The 16,122-nt window shown below is 39.0% G+C and overlaps 2 protein-coding genes across 2 annotated transcripts; one reads left to right on the top strand and one right to left on the bottom strand.

Annotated features, from left to right (window-relative positions):
* The first annotated feature begins 6,634 nt into the window (after positions 1 to 6,634).
* LOC125208910 (protein DOG1-like 4) lies at positions 6,635 to 7,358 on the top strand. The gene has a single exon (XM_048108437.1). The coding sequence runs from the start codon at positions 6,658 to 6,660 to the stop codon at positions 7,300 to 7,302; it is 645 nt and encodes a 214-aa protein (XP_047964394.1). The 5' UTR covers positions 6,635 to 6,657; the 3' UTR covers positions 7,303 to 7,358.
* Positions 7,359 to 10,294: 2,936 nt separating this feature from the next.
* On the bottom strand, positions 10,295 to 14,478 carry LOC125215953 (protein MALE DISCOVERER 2-like). The gene is made up of 15 exons (XM_048117541.1): positions 14,420 to 14,478; positions 14,051 to 14,144; positions 13,598 to 13,760; positions 13,364 to 13,496; positions 13,185 to 13,256; positions 12,774 to 12,917; positions 12,588 to 12,689; positions 12,404 to 12,499; positions 12,262 to 12,314; positions 11,783 to 12,184; positions 11,520 to 11,713; positions 11,305 to 11,437; positions 11,059 to 11,213; positions 10,788 to 10,979; positions 10,295 to 10,672 (listed from the first exon to the last, which is right to left on the bottom strand). Exons 3-15 carry the CDS (start codon positions 13,710 to 13,712, stop codon positions 10,412 to 10,414), a joined length of 2,052 nt encoding a protein of 683 aa, XP_047973498.1. The 5' UTR covers positions 13,713 to 13,760; positions 14,051 to 14,144; positions 14,420 to 14,478; the 3' UTR covers positions 10,295 to 10,411.
* Between the last annotated feature and the right edge of the window lie 1,644 nt (positions 14,479 to 16,122).

Genomic DNA, 16,122 nt, shown 5'->3' with positions numbered 1-16,122 from the left:
ATAGTCAAATACAGGCTATTTTTATGTGTGAGAAGATATAAAAATGCCCTTAATTTATCGATTAATATCGTCACAACCATTATACTGTCATCATATTGTCATGTTTTAAAAAGTTAAATGCATTAATTTTGGTTTAAGTGCTATAACTAAGGAAGGAAATCACCCACATATCTCATGCACACATGTATCATCTCTCATTCAATATATTTTTATTGTATAGAATACTGAATTAAAGATTATCGTTTCTCTTTCATAAAAAAATAATAGTAACTTTTAAACTTCACATAACTCTCTTCATTTATATTATTTTTCATAAAATGTAGTATATCTAAGAGGTCATTTTATGATGATTGTAAGAAATTTATAAATGCATATGTTCACATGAAGAAATTTATACATTCATTTTGCAATGCAGTCCAGTTAGTTAGATAAGAAATATACTATAATGATAATTTTGTGTGATATAATGATATTTTCAAGCTCATATGTTAACATATTTATCACTATGTTGTTATTTATTTAGAATTTCAAAAATATAATGGATGATATACAATGCAAATATTGAACTGATATGATTATAGTCTAAATATACAATGAACATTGTATTGATATTCATTCCAATTTTAAGGATTAAAATGGATAGTCCAATTTGTCCGAAAGATATATAATTATATACTACTACTAATAATAGTATATGTAAATGTTGCGTCTACTCTATTCCTTCCTCGCATTCTCAACATGCAATATGTACATTGTATTCCTCATATTTAATCATATTTCAATTTATACACGTGACAAATAAAAGTTATACGTATAATATAATAATATTAACAAAAAAGTTACTCTGTGGGCAAGAGGTGGGAATCATTAAAGTGTGTGAAACTGGTATCGATTTGTTTGCATATGAAGCAGCAGTGATGGCAGATTCTACAAGTTCAATGTATCTTACCAACAATTTGTTTTAAATTTTAAACGAGCTTGCGATGGTCTCTGCGTACATAACTATATCACTCTGTTATTTCCTAGGCTAGTGCTTCCTTGATGGTTTGTGCCCATTTATATACTCGTGCCATTATAGTTAAAGTTATATTATGATGATATTAAACAACCTATCACAATTACTAATGATAGCAAAGCCTGATAAACCATAATTAAGGATGGGAATGAATGAGAAGGGATAAAAATGGAGAATGATACATGGATTAATCATACTCCATTATAAAATTCGTCTTTAGGTAATTGAGTCGTATTTCTTTTTGGATTGTCCTAATATAGTTATGACATTTACTTTTTTGACAAAAACTTTATCTTCTGTTATACTTTACACTCTCTTCCTCACTCTTACTTCATCTCTCTACTTTAACTTTTAATACATCAATTTCTTATATCTCGTATCCTAAAATAATACTACTTGAGTATAATAGCTCGATAATAAAGACTCGAGCTAGGGGTTAATGCATAACAACTTGTCAAGCATAAGAGTCTTCAAGAAATAATGAATTAACTTGCTCAAAGCACAACAGAAACAACTGAATGTAGTTCCATATATGAAGACATGAACCTCCGAGAGTACTTCATAAACACAAGTGTAAGCCCATTTGAAACAGCACCCACCATACTTCACAGCTCAACCTCTACATTTAGAAATACATGCAGGGCCGAGTACAAAGATACTCAGTGAACACATTGTGAAAAGATACAATCATACATTTGAAAATACTGTCAAGCCATCGTCACAATAATACTCAGGGTTTTTCTTTAATGTTCAAGCTTACTAAATTCTCTTACATAAAAGATTGTTTGATCAGACTAAATTCATTCTGTAATTCGCCATATCAGAACATTTGTGTCAAGAAAGTGATCACTTTCCACGGTCACTAGACCGGCCAACCCTTTCGATGACACACAATCCAAGTGTAAACTAGTTCGAGTAGGGACCCTTGCAAGCTAGGACCCAAATTTGATGAATAACGTTTAGCATAGCACATTCGATATTACAAAACAAATAGACATCATACATAAAATAAATCATTCATGGTAAGACAACTTTATTACACCGATAAATATAATCTCGAAAATACTTCATATTCTATCCACATTTTTACGTAGAATAGAAAAGTTCACCTCATCCGCTTCCAAACTCCGTAAAACTATATTAACCTTCTTGAAGTTAAATTCCTTACGATAGACCTTCTCCAACAAAAGATAATAATCTATTTAATTTTAAAAAATAATAAAAGTGGATAGTATGCATATATGATATGCATTATATCCTTTCATCCTTTCAAGTGTGAACCCTTTCGCTTTAATTAAATCAGAAAAAATATTCTTGGAAATTAATTATCCAAGATTTTAATTGACTAAATAAATCCGAGAATATTTGAATCAAAATATGCAAGTTTACTTTCTTAAATTAATTAAAGATATTTTTTAAAAAAACATAGTCATTTAATTTATATAATTAATCTTAATCTAAAAATTAATTAAATACTAGAGTTCAAGAAATAATTTAAAGAGTACAAAAATTAAATTAAAAATGGGTTTAGTAAAATCTTGACCCGACATAATCAAAGGAAGATTAGGGCTAATTTTTTCACTGTTTCGGCCCAAGTTGTAACAGTACGAGCCCAAAAAAGAGCTTAAAACGAAAAGGCACAAAGTTGTAGTAGTATTTTTTTATGTTTTAAACTTATACCACCTTATTATTTAAAGTAGAAATTTTTGAAATTACATGAATTTTAATGATTGGTAAAATAGAATATTTAAAAAGTTTCTATTTTTAAGGGACAACAAATATGTAAATAGTTTCTATTTCCAAGAGATATCGGCAGTACTTCAAATACCTTAATCTGCAAAGACACACCTCCGTCTTTTCTCTCTCACACAATCTACGCCTCTTTCTACATAGAAGTTCAATTTAATTTCATATTTTTTTTCATAAAATTTATAAAAATATAGACCCTCTATTTATAATAAAAAAATTTCTATACTTTTACATATATATTAATAAAAATGTTAGAGCATCTCCAATGGTCGGCTAGCGACCGGCTAGCCGATTCGTCGCGCTAGCCGATCGGCTAGCCGAACCATTGCAATCGGCGAGGGCGATTTCGGCGAGCGGATCGGCGTGGGTTGGCCGATCGCTCGTCGCTGGCCGAAGCGCTGGCCGATCGGCTAGCCGCCATTGTGGAGGCCCGATCGGCCAGCGATCGGCCAGCGCTGATTTTCGATTTTTTTTTTAAATCATATATAAACGCGATTTTCGTTTCATTTTCATTTGCACCACTTGTTTTAACGAGTTTTCTCTCTCTCTAACTTTCTGTACAAGAGCATCATCGAGCGATGGATCACAACAACGAGTCCAGTCCAGCGACGAGTGGATCTCAGACTCCCACGGTACCTGTGGGATCCGGATGGGGGCAGATGGGCCCGGGGTTTAACATCCCGTGGAATCAGATGATGGGGATATGGCTGGTGCGCCGGGGGGCAGGGGGGGAACTGTGGGGTATGCCGTGCGGGGATGCCGGGCGGCGGCGCCGCTCGGCGCCGGGTGGGGGTATGCCCCACCGGCAGCAGCAGATGATGGGGATGATGTGGCCGGGGGGATGCCGCACGGTATGCATCCCGGGATGCCGGGGTTGCAGGGGTCACCGGGAGGGGACGCGGTGTATCGGCCCTCGCTTGATTTTTTGACGGCTTCATCTCACACGTCGACCCCGGTGGAGACGCAGCTTCTCGGCGATGACCTTCTGTCATTGCATGATATGGGGATCGATCTCGGGGACGATGATACTCCCGTTCGAGCGACGCCGGCCGCACCGAAGAAGAAGACGAGGGGGAGGGGAAGGGCAAGGCGGTCGGCGAGTCATCGCAGCCCCGCAGCCACCGGCCGGAGGAAGTGGACGGAGGATGAGTACGCCGGGGTGGCCAAGGGGTGGTTGGAGGTGTGCGACGATCCGCCGGTTGCGAACAACCAGCGGGTCGTCAACATGTGGGCGAAGATCAGAGATGCCTATAGGAGGCACTCGCCCGCACGGGAAGGACTTCAAGCAACGAGGAGGTCCGGAAGGGGTGGGAGCGCACCAGGGCCGCGGCGGGCCGTTTTGCGAATTTGTACGCCAACGCCTCCGTCAGCTCGAAGTGGGCAGACCGAGGACGACGCCCGGAGGATAGCCGCGAGTCCGCCTCTTGGAGGGGAAGTATAAGGAGTTCACCTTCTGGGAGTGCTTCTTGTTGTTGAAGGACTCCGAGAAGTTCCGGCGGGGTGCGACGCCGGGTGGCCGAAGAAGCACCGACTGAACTATAGCGGCGACTACAGCGGCAGCAGCGGAGGATCCCACGACCTCCCCCCGGATGCCGAGGAGTTTCCATCCCCTCCTTCATTTACTGGTCGCCCCCGCCCGGTTGGACAAAAGCGGGCGCAGCGGGCTGCGAGGGGCGGATCCCCCCTATCGCCCCGCGAGGTCCAGTCCTCCGCCCTCCCAGCCGCCCCACTCGAGTACACTCTCCATTCGCGTAACCAAACGCGGGCTCAGATGTTACAGGTCTTCCGAGAGTGGAAGAACGCCACTGACCCCACGGAGAAGAGGTTTCTTTACGAGATGCTCGAGAGCATGCGTGCTGATTTAGAGATCGCGAGGTCACGGCTGGGGGGTTCCGACGTGGGCTCAGATACCACGGGTGGCGGCAGCGGCGGCGGCGACGACGAGGACGACGGCGACGGCGATGAGGAGTAGAGAGTGGCGGGGCTCGTGTGTTGAAGCCCTTTTTTTAAAAAAAAAAAAAAAAAAAAATCATGTACTTTTTTATTTAAATCTTTGTAATTTTTTTAATGGAATGGATTATTTTTCCCGTATATGTGTCGTAAATTTAATTCCGTATTTTAATTGCAATTTTAATTCCGTAAATGTAGTATATTTTGAATTATTTTTATTGCGGCTGGCCTATGGCTGGCCTAAGCATCATTGCGGATGCTCTTATACCCATAAAAACCTTACTTAGTGAAAATTTATCTTGAATAAATAATTACTCCCTCCATGTTTCTTGTTAATAAAGACATCTCATTTTTGCATGGAGTTTAAGAATAGTGTGTTAAAAGGATGGTGGAAAAAGTAAGAGAGATGAAGAGAGAATAATATAAAAATGAGAATTACTTATTTGCCAAAACTAGAATGACTCTATTAACTTGGAACTCCCTAAAATAGAAAAATGACTCTATTAACATGGAACAGAGGGAGTATTTTGATATTAAATACTATTAAAATGTTGTTTAATACTCCATTCATCGTAAGGTAATTGAGTTGTGTTCATTTTCATGTTGTCTTATGGAGTACTAAAAGATGATAATTAAGAGATACATTGTAATTGAAACATTTCGTTTTTGCACGTGTTTAGGAAAATGATATTAAATTCTAGCCAGATTTAAATAGATCAGGATTAATGGATGCCTAAAATTTATATAAATATGTATGTTGGGATCATATGAGGAAAATGTTATTATTTTGGATATAAAAAAATTTGATGAATTACTCCTAAAAGTTCCCATTGATGAAAAGAGTAAAGTTAAAAGTGTAAATTGAAAATCATTTAAGGTATTCTTTCAGTTTCAATAAAATGCAATTGGATGAATACTCAACTTATCCAACACTGTTTTTAGCACTCTAGAATTTACTGTATCTATCAAAATATCTGCTGGTTGATCTTCTGAATGGAAAAAAAGGGTAATTCGATGATTGCTCTTTCTATCTTCTCCTTGATGAAGTGTCGTTTAACTTTAACATGTTTTGTTATGTCCGCTGACTTGATGTCGGCGGATCACTGAGATCCTCGGTTGGGTCAGGACTTCAATTTTGACTATTTTCCACTCCCTCCATCCTACTATAAGTGAGGCGTATTCCTTTTTAGTTTATCCCATTAAGTAACACATTTTCTTTTATGGCAAAAAAAATCACTTTATATCTCTCTTACTTTATCATCTCTCTAACTTTTTCTCTCTACTTTTTTGTCACTCATACTTTATTCTTTCTTCGTTTAACAAACCACTACCTAAACCTGTGCCCAAAGAAAATTGTGTCACGTGTAATGGGACGGAGAGAGTACCTTTTTCTAAACCTTTTTTCTATGATAATTTCTCAACAAACACATCAAATTAATAATATGAATAATATATACAATTTAAGAACATAATTTCCATTGATATTAAAAATTACTTTGGCCAAAAAATCCAAATTTAGTAAGGCAAGTAATCATTATGTATAATGTTAATAAGCACTTACATATATCACTTGAAAATAAAAGGTTGAAATGTCAAAAAAAAAGCATCTAGTATTCAGATTAGATATGTAACTTGTACAAGTATGTCTATTCCAATTCCTTTTAGTCCCCGCCAAATTTAAGGTATTCAACTATCTAAGAGGTCAATAGCACGAAATATAAAAATATAAGGACTAAAAATACAATTTACCATCTCTCCTATTTTGAAAAAGAAAATAAAGAAATAGCGTTGGCGCTCATTTTCCATCAAAGGTACACACGCTTTGATGCGGTGTTGACACGTTGGAGCCCAATCTCACCAGGTGGTACAAACCATGCATGCATTTTCAATCTAAATATATTCATCAATTTCGTGATTTCTTCCAATTCATATAGCTAAATAAAATGAAAACCCTAACCGAAGAGAAATTCTCGGATTTCTACCAGAAATGGATGGCGGAGCTCGAAGAACTCCTCCTCTCCGTGGCCAAGGATCCGCCGCAGGGGTCCGGCTGCGCCGCCGCGATCGGGAAACTCACGGCCCACCACAAAGAGTTCTACAGATTCAAATGGGCCTCGGCCCATGAAGACGTGCTGGCCTTCTTCTGCGGCCCAGTCTGGCTGAGCCCATTCGAGACGGCCCATCTCTGGATCACCGGGTGGAAGCCTTCCGCGGCGTTCCGGCTGATTCCGGCGGCCGGATTGGCGGCGGAGCAGGTGAGGAAGATCGAGGTGCTGCGGGGGAGGATGAGGGTGGAGGAGGGGAGGGTGGAGGGGGAGATGGAGCGGCTACAAATGGCGGTGGCGGATAGGAATGCGGTGGAGGTGGTGAGGCGGGGAGGCGCAGAGGAGGCGGCGGTGGGGGGGTTTTTGGAGGGGTTGGAGAGGGTTATGAAGTTGGCTGATTGTGTGAGGCTCAAAACGTTGAAAGGGTTGTTGGAGATTTTGAGCCCCATGCAGAGTGTGGAGTTTTTGGCTACTAATGCCTTGTTTCAAATTAGGGTTAGGAAATTGGGCATGATTCATGAGAGGACTGGTTTGGTTTCTTGATCGATGGAAACTATCTAATTAATGAATATTTCAAGATTTTATGGTTTTTGATGTTATGTTGCATTGGGTTACGGTGTTTTGAGTGGTTTGCGTAGAAATGGTATTATGAATATTTGAGTAATATACCAATCAACATTGTTAACATTAAGATATGAAATGGGATAAGGAAAAGACCTCTTTTAGTCGACTATAGGTTTTGCCATCTTGATATCTCCAATTTATATTGGCGGGGACTTATTGATGTGCAAGTGCAATGGAGCCTCACTTTTTCAATTACGAAATTTAGTTACGGCTCCCTGTGGGAGCTCCCTCTGTCCCACAGGAATATGCACTTTCTAATTGTGGAAACTCTTTTCTCTTAAGTGAGATGAGACTCATTCTCTACTAATAATACTTTTATTATCTTTTATTTCTGCCTCTCTCTTATTTTACCAATTTTGCATTAAAACCTGTGTCGAATCCAAAGTGCATATTCTTTTGGGGCGGAGAGAGTACTACTAATTATAAAATTTACAAGTAGATAAAGGATATTAACAATAGGGGCACAAATTAACATGGACGACATCTAGCCACTGTGTTTTGTTGCGCTATTGCAACGCGCGACTAACAAGGGGGCGACATCGTATCCAACCGCTATAGACGGGTGGCATGGCGGTTATGTAATAGGCTGTAATACACCTAATTACAGTGAAAAAAAAATGTAGTTGGGTGTGTTAATTGGAGGGGAAAAGTTGCTCTATTATTTCTACAAACAGAAATATGTGATTTTATCTGCGACACAAACCAAAAAGAAAAAAAAAATATCATCTTAAGCTGGAACAGATAAAGTAATTTTTTTTCATGAACTTAACTTTGTAAATAATATCCGCGGGTGCTATTTTTCACGGCGACGGACCAACTTGTGAAAACTAAGGTGGAGGTTGAGTTGGCAATTTTATTTAAGTGGTGGAAGTTCGATTCGTAGATGACATGTCACTTTTGCTCTAATCTTACATCGTTTCTTCCCCAATTTAGTAAATTGTCCAAATATTTTTCCCACCGTTTGGTAGTACCAGGATTTGAATGTGACATTGCAAGCATAGTTATTTTGAATGTGAAATGATTATGGAAAAAGAAGAAGAGTTAACTGTGTTATTAGTCCTTACGTTTGGGTTTATGATACACCTAACAAAAAAGACATTAAATGAACCTAACGTTTAAAATATTATTTCATTAATTTGTTACTCTAAGCCAAACTTTAAGACGATTTTTACGGTTGATATTTTATTCAGAATTTTAATTTAACTCAAACAGAAATTTTTAACATCATATAAACATTCAATCTTTAGTTATAAATTTGCATAGTTTCTTGTCATTCATGATAAAATTAAAACATGAGTAATATTTTGAAAAATATTCTAGCATGTGATATTAGCTATTTAGGATTTGGAGAATTTTTTTTATTAATAGAGAAAAGGCCAAAAGTGGTCCCAAACATATGACCGTTTTATCAATTTGGTTCTAAACATTATCTTTTTGATTATTTGGTCCTTCACAAATGAATTTTGACCCGAATCGGTCCCCAATTAACAAATCCGTTAAAAAATAGACGGTGATTGCAAATTTGACAAAATATGGGTAAGGATTCTACTTCCAAAAGCAAAGAGAAAGAAATCGAGAGATGCTTCGGCGAAAACCTACAAAAATTGAAGTGAAAGTGAAAGACAAAGAAGAACTCGAAGAAGCCCCCAAACAACGCGCCGCCTCATCCTCCGCCACCACCACCACCGCCTCCTCCCTTCTCCACCACTTCGATCGCTCCGCCGTTGACCCCACCTCCAAATCCCACCGCAACGGCCTCAAAACCATCCAACAAAATCCCCAATCACGGCTTCCATTTCTCGATTACTGATGGAAGTCGAAGTGAAGCTCCGATTGCCCAACAAATCCGCCCACCAGAAGCTCCTCGCATCCCTCTCCCCATTCCACGCCGCAACCCACCACCAGCACAACACCTTCTACGACGGATCCGCCGCCGAGCTGAGCTCCCAGAGTGCCATCCTCCGCCTCCGCTTCCACGAGGAGCCCGACCGCCCCAAATGCTTCGTCACGCTCAAGGCCAACGCCGTGCTAGCCAACGGCGTCAGCCGCGTGGAGGAGGAAGCTCGTCGGACCGTCTGGTGTACAAAGAACGCTCCATAACTTGTTCACGAACTGCAGTCGTCGCCGGAATAGAGGAGAATGAAGAAAGGAGAACGAAGAACTGTTCTTCGTCATTTTAGAGTTTTTAACAATTTTATTTTTATTTTTCTAAAATAATTTAAAATATTAATTAAAATAGTTAATTTGGCCAAAACTTAATTAAATCACATTGACCATTTATTTTTTATCGGATCTGTTAATTGGGACCGATTCGGGTCAAAATTCATTTGTGAGGACCAAATAATAAAAAAGATAATGTTTAGGACCAAATTGATAAAACGGTCATATGTTTGGGACCACTTTTAACCTTTACTCTTGTTAATAATAGTATTTGAAATTAAGCGAATGTAAATTTATAAATTAATACTGCAAAATTAGGATATTTTCATAATAAATAAAATTGATTCGTAAGTCAAGGTTAAAAAAAATCTCATTTTATTATTTTCATATTAATTAAGACAGATAATGATAAATCTGTATATTATAAAAAAGTAGAAAGTGTAAATAATGACAAAATTTTAATTGCATATGAAGTACCATAAATTATTAGGAAATTACATAAAAAGTTGTTGACAGAAATGTGGCAAAAATCATGTCACCAGTATAATAGAGTGACAAAAATGCCCTTATATGGCATGAGGGTGTTCTAGTCCAAAAAAACAGCATTCGTGATTATATTAAACGTTAGGACTCTCTAGCGCTATAAATTTTGTTAGGGGTCTGTAGCGTCATAATCCAAAACATTAGGGACTAATAAGGCAGTTCACTCAAAGAACGTATAATTCGAATCATAAGAATAGCAATGAATGAGTGAAAAAAAGGAACCAACTTGTGATGCTCAGATCAAGGAAATTAAGCAAAGGTTTATATTTATCGACAGCTTCGTCTAGTAAATGATGATATACAGGTGACTTACACAGAGGCAAAATCAAGTCGCCTCCGCCGATAAAATCTCGAGCTCCGCCCACCACAATGGAGAGAGCCTTGGCGTTGCCAACTCTGGTGATATGTCAATGGCTTGTCTCAACATCTCGATCACTTCCCTCATCGAAGGCCTCTTCCACACGTCTCGCTGAACGCAGCGCTGGATCACCTCACAGATGATTTCGAGTTCGTTTTCCTTGTTAGATTTCAGCGTTGGATCGACCAAGCTGCTGAAGTTCTTCCTGCCGTTCAACAAAGGAGCAGCCTGACAAAAGTTTCAAGATTTAGCTTTGGATATGAGTGTTAAACAACTTATGACTCGAAGCGAACTGTTTCCTAACCAAACGAACGCACACAGTCAAAGGATCTAAAGGACGAACCCAGTTCATGAGAAGCCCTTGCTCTTCCGAATAAGGAAGCTTTCCAGATATAGTTTCCAGCATCAAGATTCCAAAGCCATAGACATTAGTCTCTGCATCAGCAAGTGGGGGCAGCTGAGAGTGCTCCGACTCGTTTTCTGCAGGGTTCTTTGACTTGGCTACGAGGTCTCTCCAAAACCCGACATCTGCTACCTGAAAAGGATGTTTTTTGGTTCACAATTGAATTAAAAATACGTTCTTAATGCTGTTTCGTTGTCAAAATCGAGCTTACTTTAGCAGCGTAGTCTTCTGTTAGAAATATCTCTTTGGAAGTGAGGTTGAAGTGAGAGATTGGTGGATTGAGCTCATGCATGTGTTGAAGGCAATATCCGGTTCCCATGATTATCCGTATCCTTGCACTCCAATCGAGGTGATCAAGCCCTTCAACTGCATGAAAGAGAGCATATTCAGCGAGGTTAAACACAGTAAAGGGCGCTACATACATAAAAATGGAGATCATATCCTCGAAGAGATTTACCATGCAGATGCTCAAAGAGAGAGCCGTTTGGAGCATACTCAGAAACCATCATTCGGGTGAAAGGATCGTCCTCCTCACAGTAACCAAGAAGATTGACGAAATTTTTGTGGTTTATCCGCGACAAGGTATCAATCTGTGTAGAGACATTTAGAAATAAAATTCACCTTTAGGAGACGATGACTTCTACGAAAAATGAAGGCAGATTATCTGCTTACCTTCTTCCTGAATATTCTTTCAGAGTGTTTGGACCAGTCATTGAGAGCAAGTACGGCGGTTGAAATAACAGCGATTTCAACTCCACTCGATAGAGTGCCCTTGTACACCGTGGCTATACCATCTTCGGTTGAGATAATATTGCTGAAATCCTCACACGCAGTTTCCAGCTCGGGTCTGTTCAGCTTAGGAACCCCTAGAGAAGAAGCACGCCATTTCAATACGTATATTGAAGCCTACGCTATGCTGATTGCGTGAAGTATACCTGTGACAAATGCTTTCTGCAGCTGCCCACTCAATCCGGTCTTCCACGGACGAATAGTTTTAACTGCTCTGCTTCTGCAGATGACGAGCATAATTGATGTAACCACGAGCAAAAAAAGTAGGGTCGACAGCCCTATAATAAGTTTCAAGGAGTGCCCAGATTTTCCGCCGGTTGGTTGAGTGATAGAAGGAGGCGATGGAACAGGAGCTGGTGCCCTTTTCTTCGCATTTGGAACAGCAGGAAACGACCCACTACTTCTGCTTGGAATAGCAACATTTCCCAGTTGAACTAGGGGCACGACATTGGAGGGTAGGGCAACAAGATTAGTCGACTGTTCAACTAGTACGCGACGCTGGTTGGTCTGGTCATCCACATTACATCTGACAGCTGACTCCGGTAAATCTGAAAAAATACAATAACAAAGGTAAATATGTAGATTTCATCGGTTTAAGAAAGTAAAGGTGGGATCTCGTGAGTACCAATGCCATAGGCATCTGGCTGATTTTGCAACGATTCACTTCCAAGGTTGAACCTTAATGAAAGACAACATTTTTTAACTGATAGCATTCCACAAAAGAAGATAAAATTGGCTGACATTTACAAAAATGTATGATCACTTACAGTCGGTAGAGATTGAGATAATGAAGTATGGTCCCTCTAGCTGGTGCCTGGAAGGTATTCGATTTCTGTGATCGTTTAAAAATACTTTGCCAAGTGCTGTTCGAAAATTGCATATGAGGAAGAAGAAAAATATGAAAGGGTTTATACGCTTCAATGCACAGTAGAGAAGTGAGGAATATCTCACCAGTGCCCGATTTTTCTATTCATGCACTGTCCGTCACCTAGCAATATAAGTCTCCCAATCTCGAAAGGAATGCGTCCTTCAAAGCCATTGTTACAGAGAAACCTGCACAATGGACACATACAGTCTAGGTGATAAATACTCGTTGGATTGACCTGAAACACGTTAGAGTTTGAAGCATATACATACAAATGTTTTAGGGAATGCAACCGTCCTAATTCACGGGGAACTATTCCACTAAACTTGTTGTTTCTCAAGTCCAAGACTTCCAATGTTGTGAACTGTCCAAACTCGCGTGGAATGGTACCGGAGAGATGGTTCTTCGATAGATTTCTAATGATTGCAACAAAAAGTTTAAATGAGCATCGATTTGATAAAGCAATCCTCAAGACCATACATAGAGGCAGAAATTCTAACATTACTTATTTATAGAAACTCTGTAATTCCTACGCAAACATGAACCCAAATTCAAACAGAATGAATTTTCAAGAATCGACGAAATTGTATATCCTTAATTCTCAAGAATCACCTATATGAGAAACTGCAACGAATATTTTGCAACTTCTAATAGTGTACGTGCATAAACAAGTTGAAACTCACAGAACTCTTAAATGAGAGAGATTTGCAAGCTCCGGCACCAATACCCCTACCAAGTCTCGTCCATTGAGATCCCTACACAAACATAAAGATTCACAATTACATAACACACAAAATTAGAAACACGTCTGTGACATTCAAAGTCCTACTAAAGACAGCCAATCAACACAATAGGAACTTACAACATATGCACTTTACCATCCAAACAATGAACGCCTAACCAAGAGCACGGGCTACAGTCCTCTGGATTCCAATTCGCTAAAGCCCCAGATGGATCAACATCCACCTTAGCTCGAAACTGCAGCAATGCATATCCTGAAACTCCGGTTCATCAAGTCAACACCAAAATTCATCCAAACACAGCTAATCACCAATGCCAGGTAAAGCAATATTAGCACTGAGAAACCACCCCATACCTTCCGGATTAAGGGAAGGGCAACCCTGAATTCTCAATACAAAGACTAAAAATGTGAAACAAAGCAACTGAGCTCCACAAGCAGTCCGTCTAGCGCTCATTGCTTTCTGAACCATTCCTTATGGTGGTGGTGGAGGCAGTTTCCTCTGCCAACAGCCAGGACTCTATGATAAGACAAATACACAAAATCGCAAGCTCTTTTAGTGCATAAGTCGCCCCCGAGCAATAAATCAAAACAAGGATGGGAAATTTGTTCAGCTCTTCAAATCAAGAATCAATACAACTAATACAAGCATGGAACTAGTTCAAAAACACATTTATTTAAATCAAGAATGGAAAATTTGTTAAGCTCTTCAAATCAAGAATCATTACAAATATGCAATCTCCCAACTAGCTCAAAACCATCTAAAGCAACAATTTAAATCATTTATTTTAGCCCCTTTTGACTAAGTACCTCCGTTTCACGAACAACGGCATAACCTGGCTAAATTGGCTTCGGCTGGAAAAATCAAAATGCAGCATACCCAATTGTATTGATTTCTTGAATTCTGCAAACCCTTTTACAATCATATTGACTAGAGGCAAAATGTGTTGTAAAAGAATAGTCTTTGCCACAAGCAATCCATGAAAAAGCAAAAAGGCATGCAGAGCAAAACACACCATCTCAAAATTTGGCGCAACAAATTCTTAACTTGGAAACAAAAACCTTTGCAATAGAATTTAAATGGGATATGTTGCATAATATTATTGCCATGAAAAAATGCAGCTTGGAAACGATTACGCATAGAAAATGAATTACAGAAACAACAATGAAAGGAATTACCTAGTTTGATTGGAAAAGAGGGAGATTTTCTTGACTACCCTATTCAGGATGATCGCAGAGGTTGAAACTCTCTTCGACCATCGTTTCTCTGAAAGAGAAGGGGAAGGGAAGTGGGAAAATCTTTCTCTCTCTTCCTTTCTCTTTAGATCATTCTTTGTTCATTTTATTTATTTGATTGTTTGAAAAAATAATCGCATTTTAGGGTTCAAATGAGGTAGTAGTAGAAACATATTGTTGATTCTATAAAAGAAAAGCCTATTGTATAAGAATAGATTCAAATGAGAGTTCATCTTGTTTTTGAGAATGTGACTATTATTTTATATGTTACGTGCAATGCTTTCATGTTCGCTCAATAAGATAGTGTATTTTTATTTTAACTCATTCATATTGTATATATTATAGGAATGATAAATATTTAAATGCATAACTTAAGTGCTTACAATTAACTGTGTAATACTTCTATTGATAATTTGACGTAACTATGAGTGCGTGCACCCTGAGCTGAGCTCAATGGAGGATCTTAGCAGGCCCTAAAGTCAACGCAACGATTAACAACATAACATCAATAAGAGCATTTACAACGTACTCCCTCTTCCTAAGCTAGGGCTTTCACCACATCATCATTCCCGCTATTTTCATTCCAAACCACTACTCCTACAATGTACGCCCTATCCTAAGGCACCTCCACGTGCCAGATCATTTAGTTTGACTATCATGGTTTTCACTTCAAAAACTGAAATACGAGTACACAATATATATATTCAAACGACTTCATAGACAACAAAAATGGAATTACAACCAACGGGTCGTAGCACAGTCGGCAGCGCGGAGTTGTGGTAACCTTGAGGTCACGCGTTCAAACCCACCATCCACTAGGAGACTTTCGGTCTTAATCCGCAAATCCGGTCGAACATGATTAGTCGGATTCCGCCCAATGCGGGTTTCCGTACACCTGTGATCAAACAAAAAAAATGGAATTACAACTACACAGAGAGTACATAAAAATTAAAGATATTTTTCCACATTCTTCTGGAGTACGCGCTAATTGCGCTTGTGTCCTTGATGCTCTTCTTCTGTTATGTTCGACATATCCTTCTTTTGCGCTATGAACATGTCCTCAGTTGACTGGAAAATCCTCTACACAACTAGGCTAGGTTGATGACTTTGAGCAGTGCTGGTTGTGGTCGTGTGTCTCAGTAGGTGTGCTTGATGTCTGGAGGAACCCAAGACGTGTGCCTGAGTTTTGGAGTACCCCAAGCCATACCTCCTAAGTACTTCATTAGCAACTTCTTGAGCAACGAGGGCATTGCCTGAACGACTCTCAATGACATGATTCATGATAGAATTCTCATCCGGTGGAGCTGTGCACCGCGTCTCCTTGGAGAGGCGTAGCTCCTCTCTCTAAGAGCATTAGCAATGGTTGGGCCCTCTCATAGGACCCTTCTTTTTTTATTATTTCCATTTCATTTCCACATCATCATTATTTTGTTTTAAATTTTTAGCACTTCTATATTTAATATGTTATTAACTTAATTAAATTACAATGTAAAAATGTTATAGTACATGAAATAAATTTCTCTCAAATATGTGAAAACTTATTAATTAATTAAATGAAAATCTAAATTAGGCCATCTCAAATATAGTCCATTAATTTGATAAAATAATTAGCCCACTAATTTTTAGTCCATTTATTTAATAAAATT

This window comes from Salvia hispanica, chromosome 3 (genome assembly GCF_023119035.1).
Source record: "Salvia hispanica cultivar TCC Black 2014 chromosome 3, UniMelb_Shisp_WGS_1.0, whole genome shotgun sequence".
Taxonomy (NCBI): domain Eukaryota; kingdom Viridiplantae; phylum Streptophyta; class Magnoliopsida; order Lamiales; family Lamiaceae; genus Salvia; species Salvia hispanica.
The sequence above is the reverse complement of the archived record's forward strand: the minus strand, read 5'-3'. Positions and strand labels throughout refer to the sequence as shown.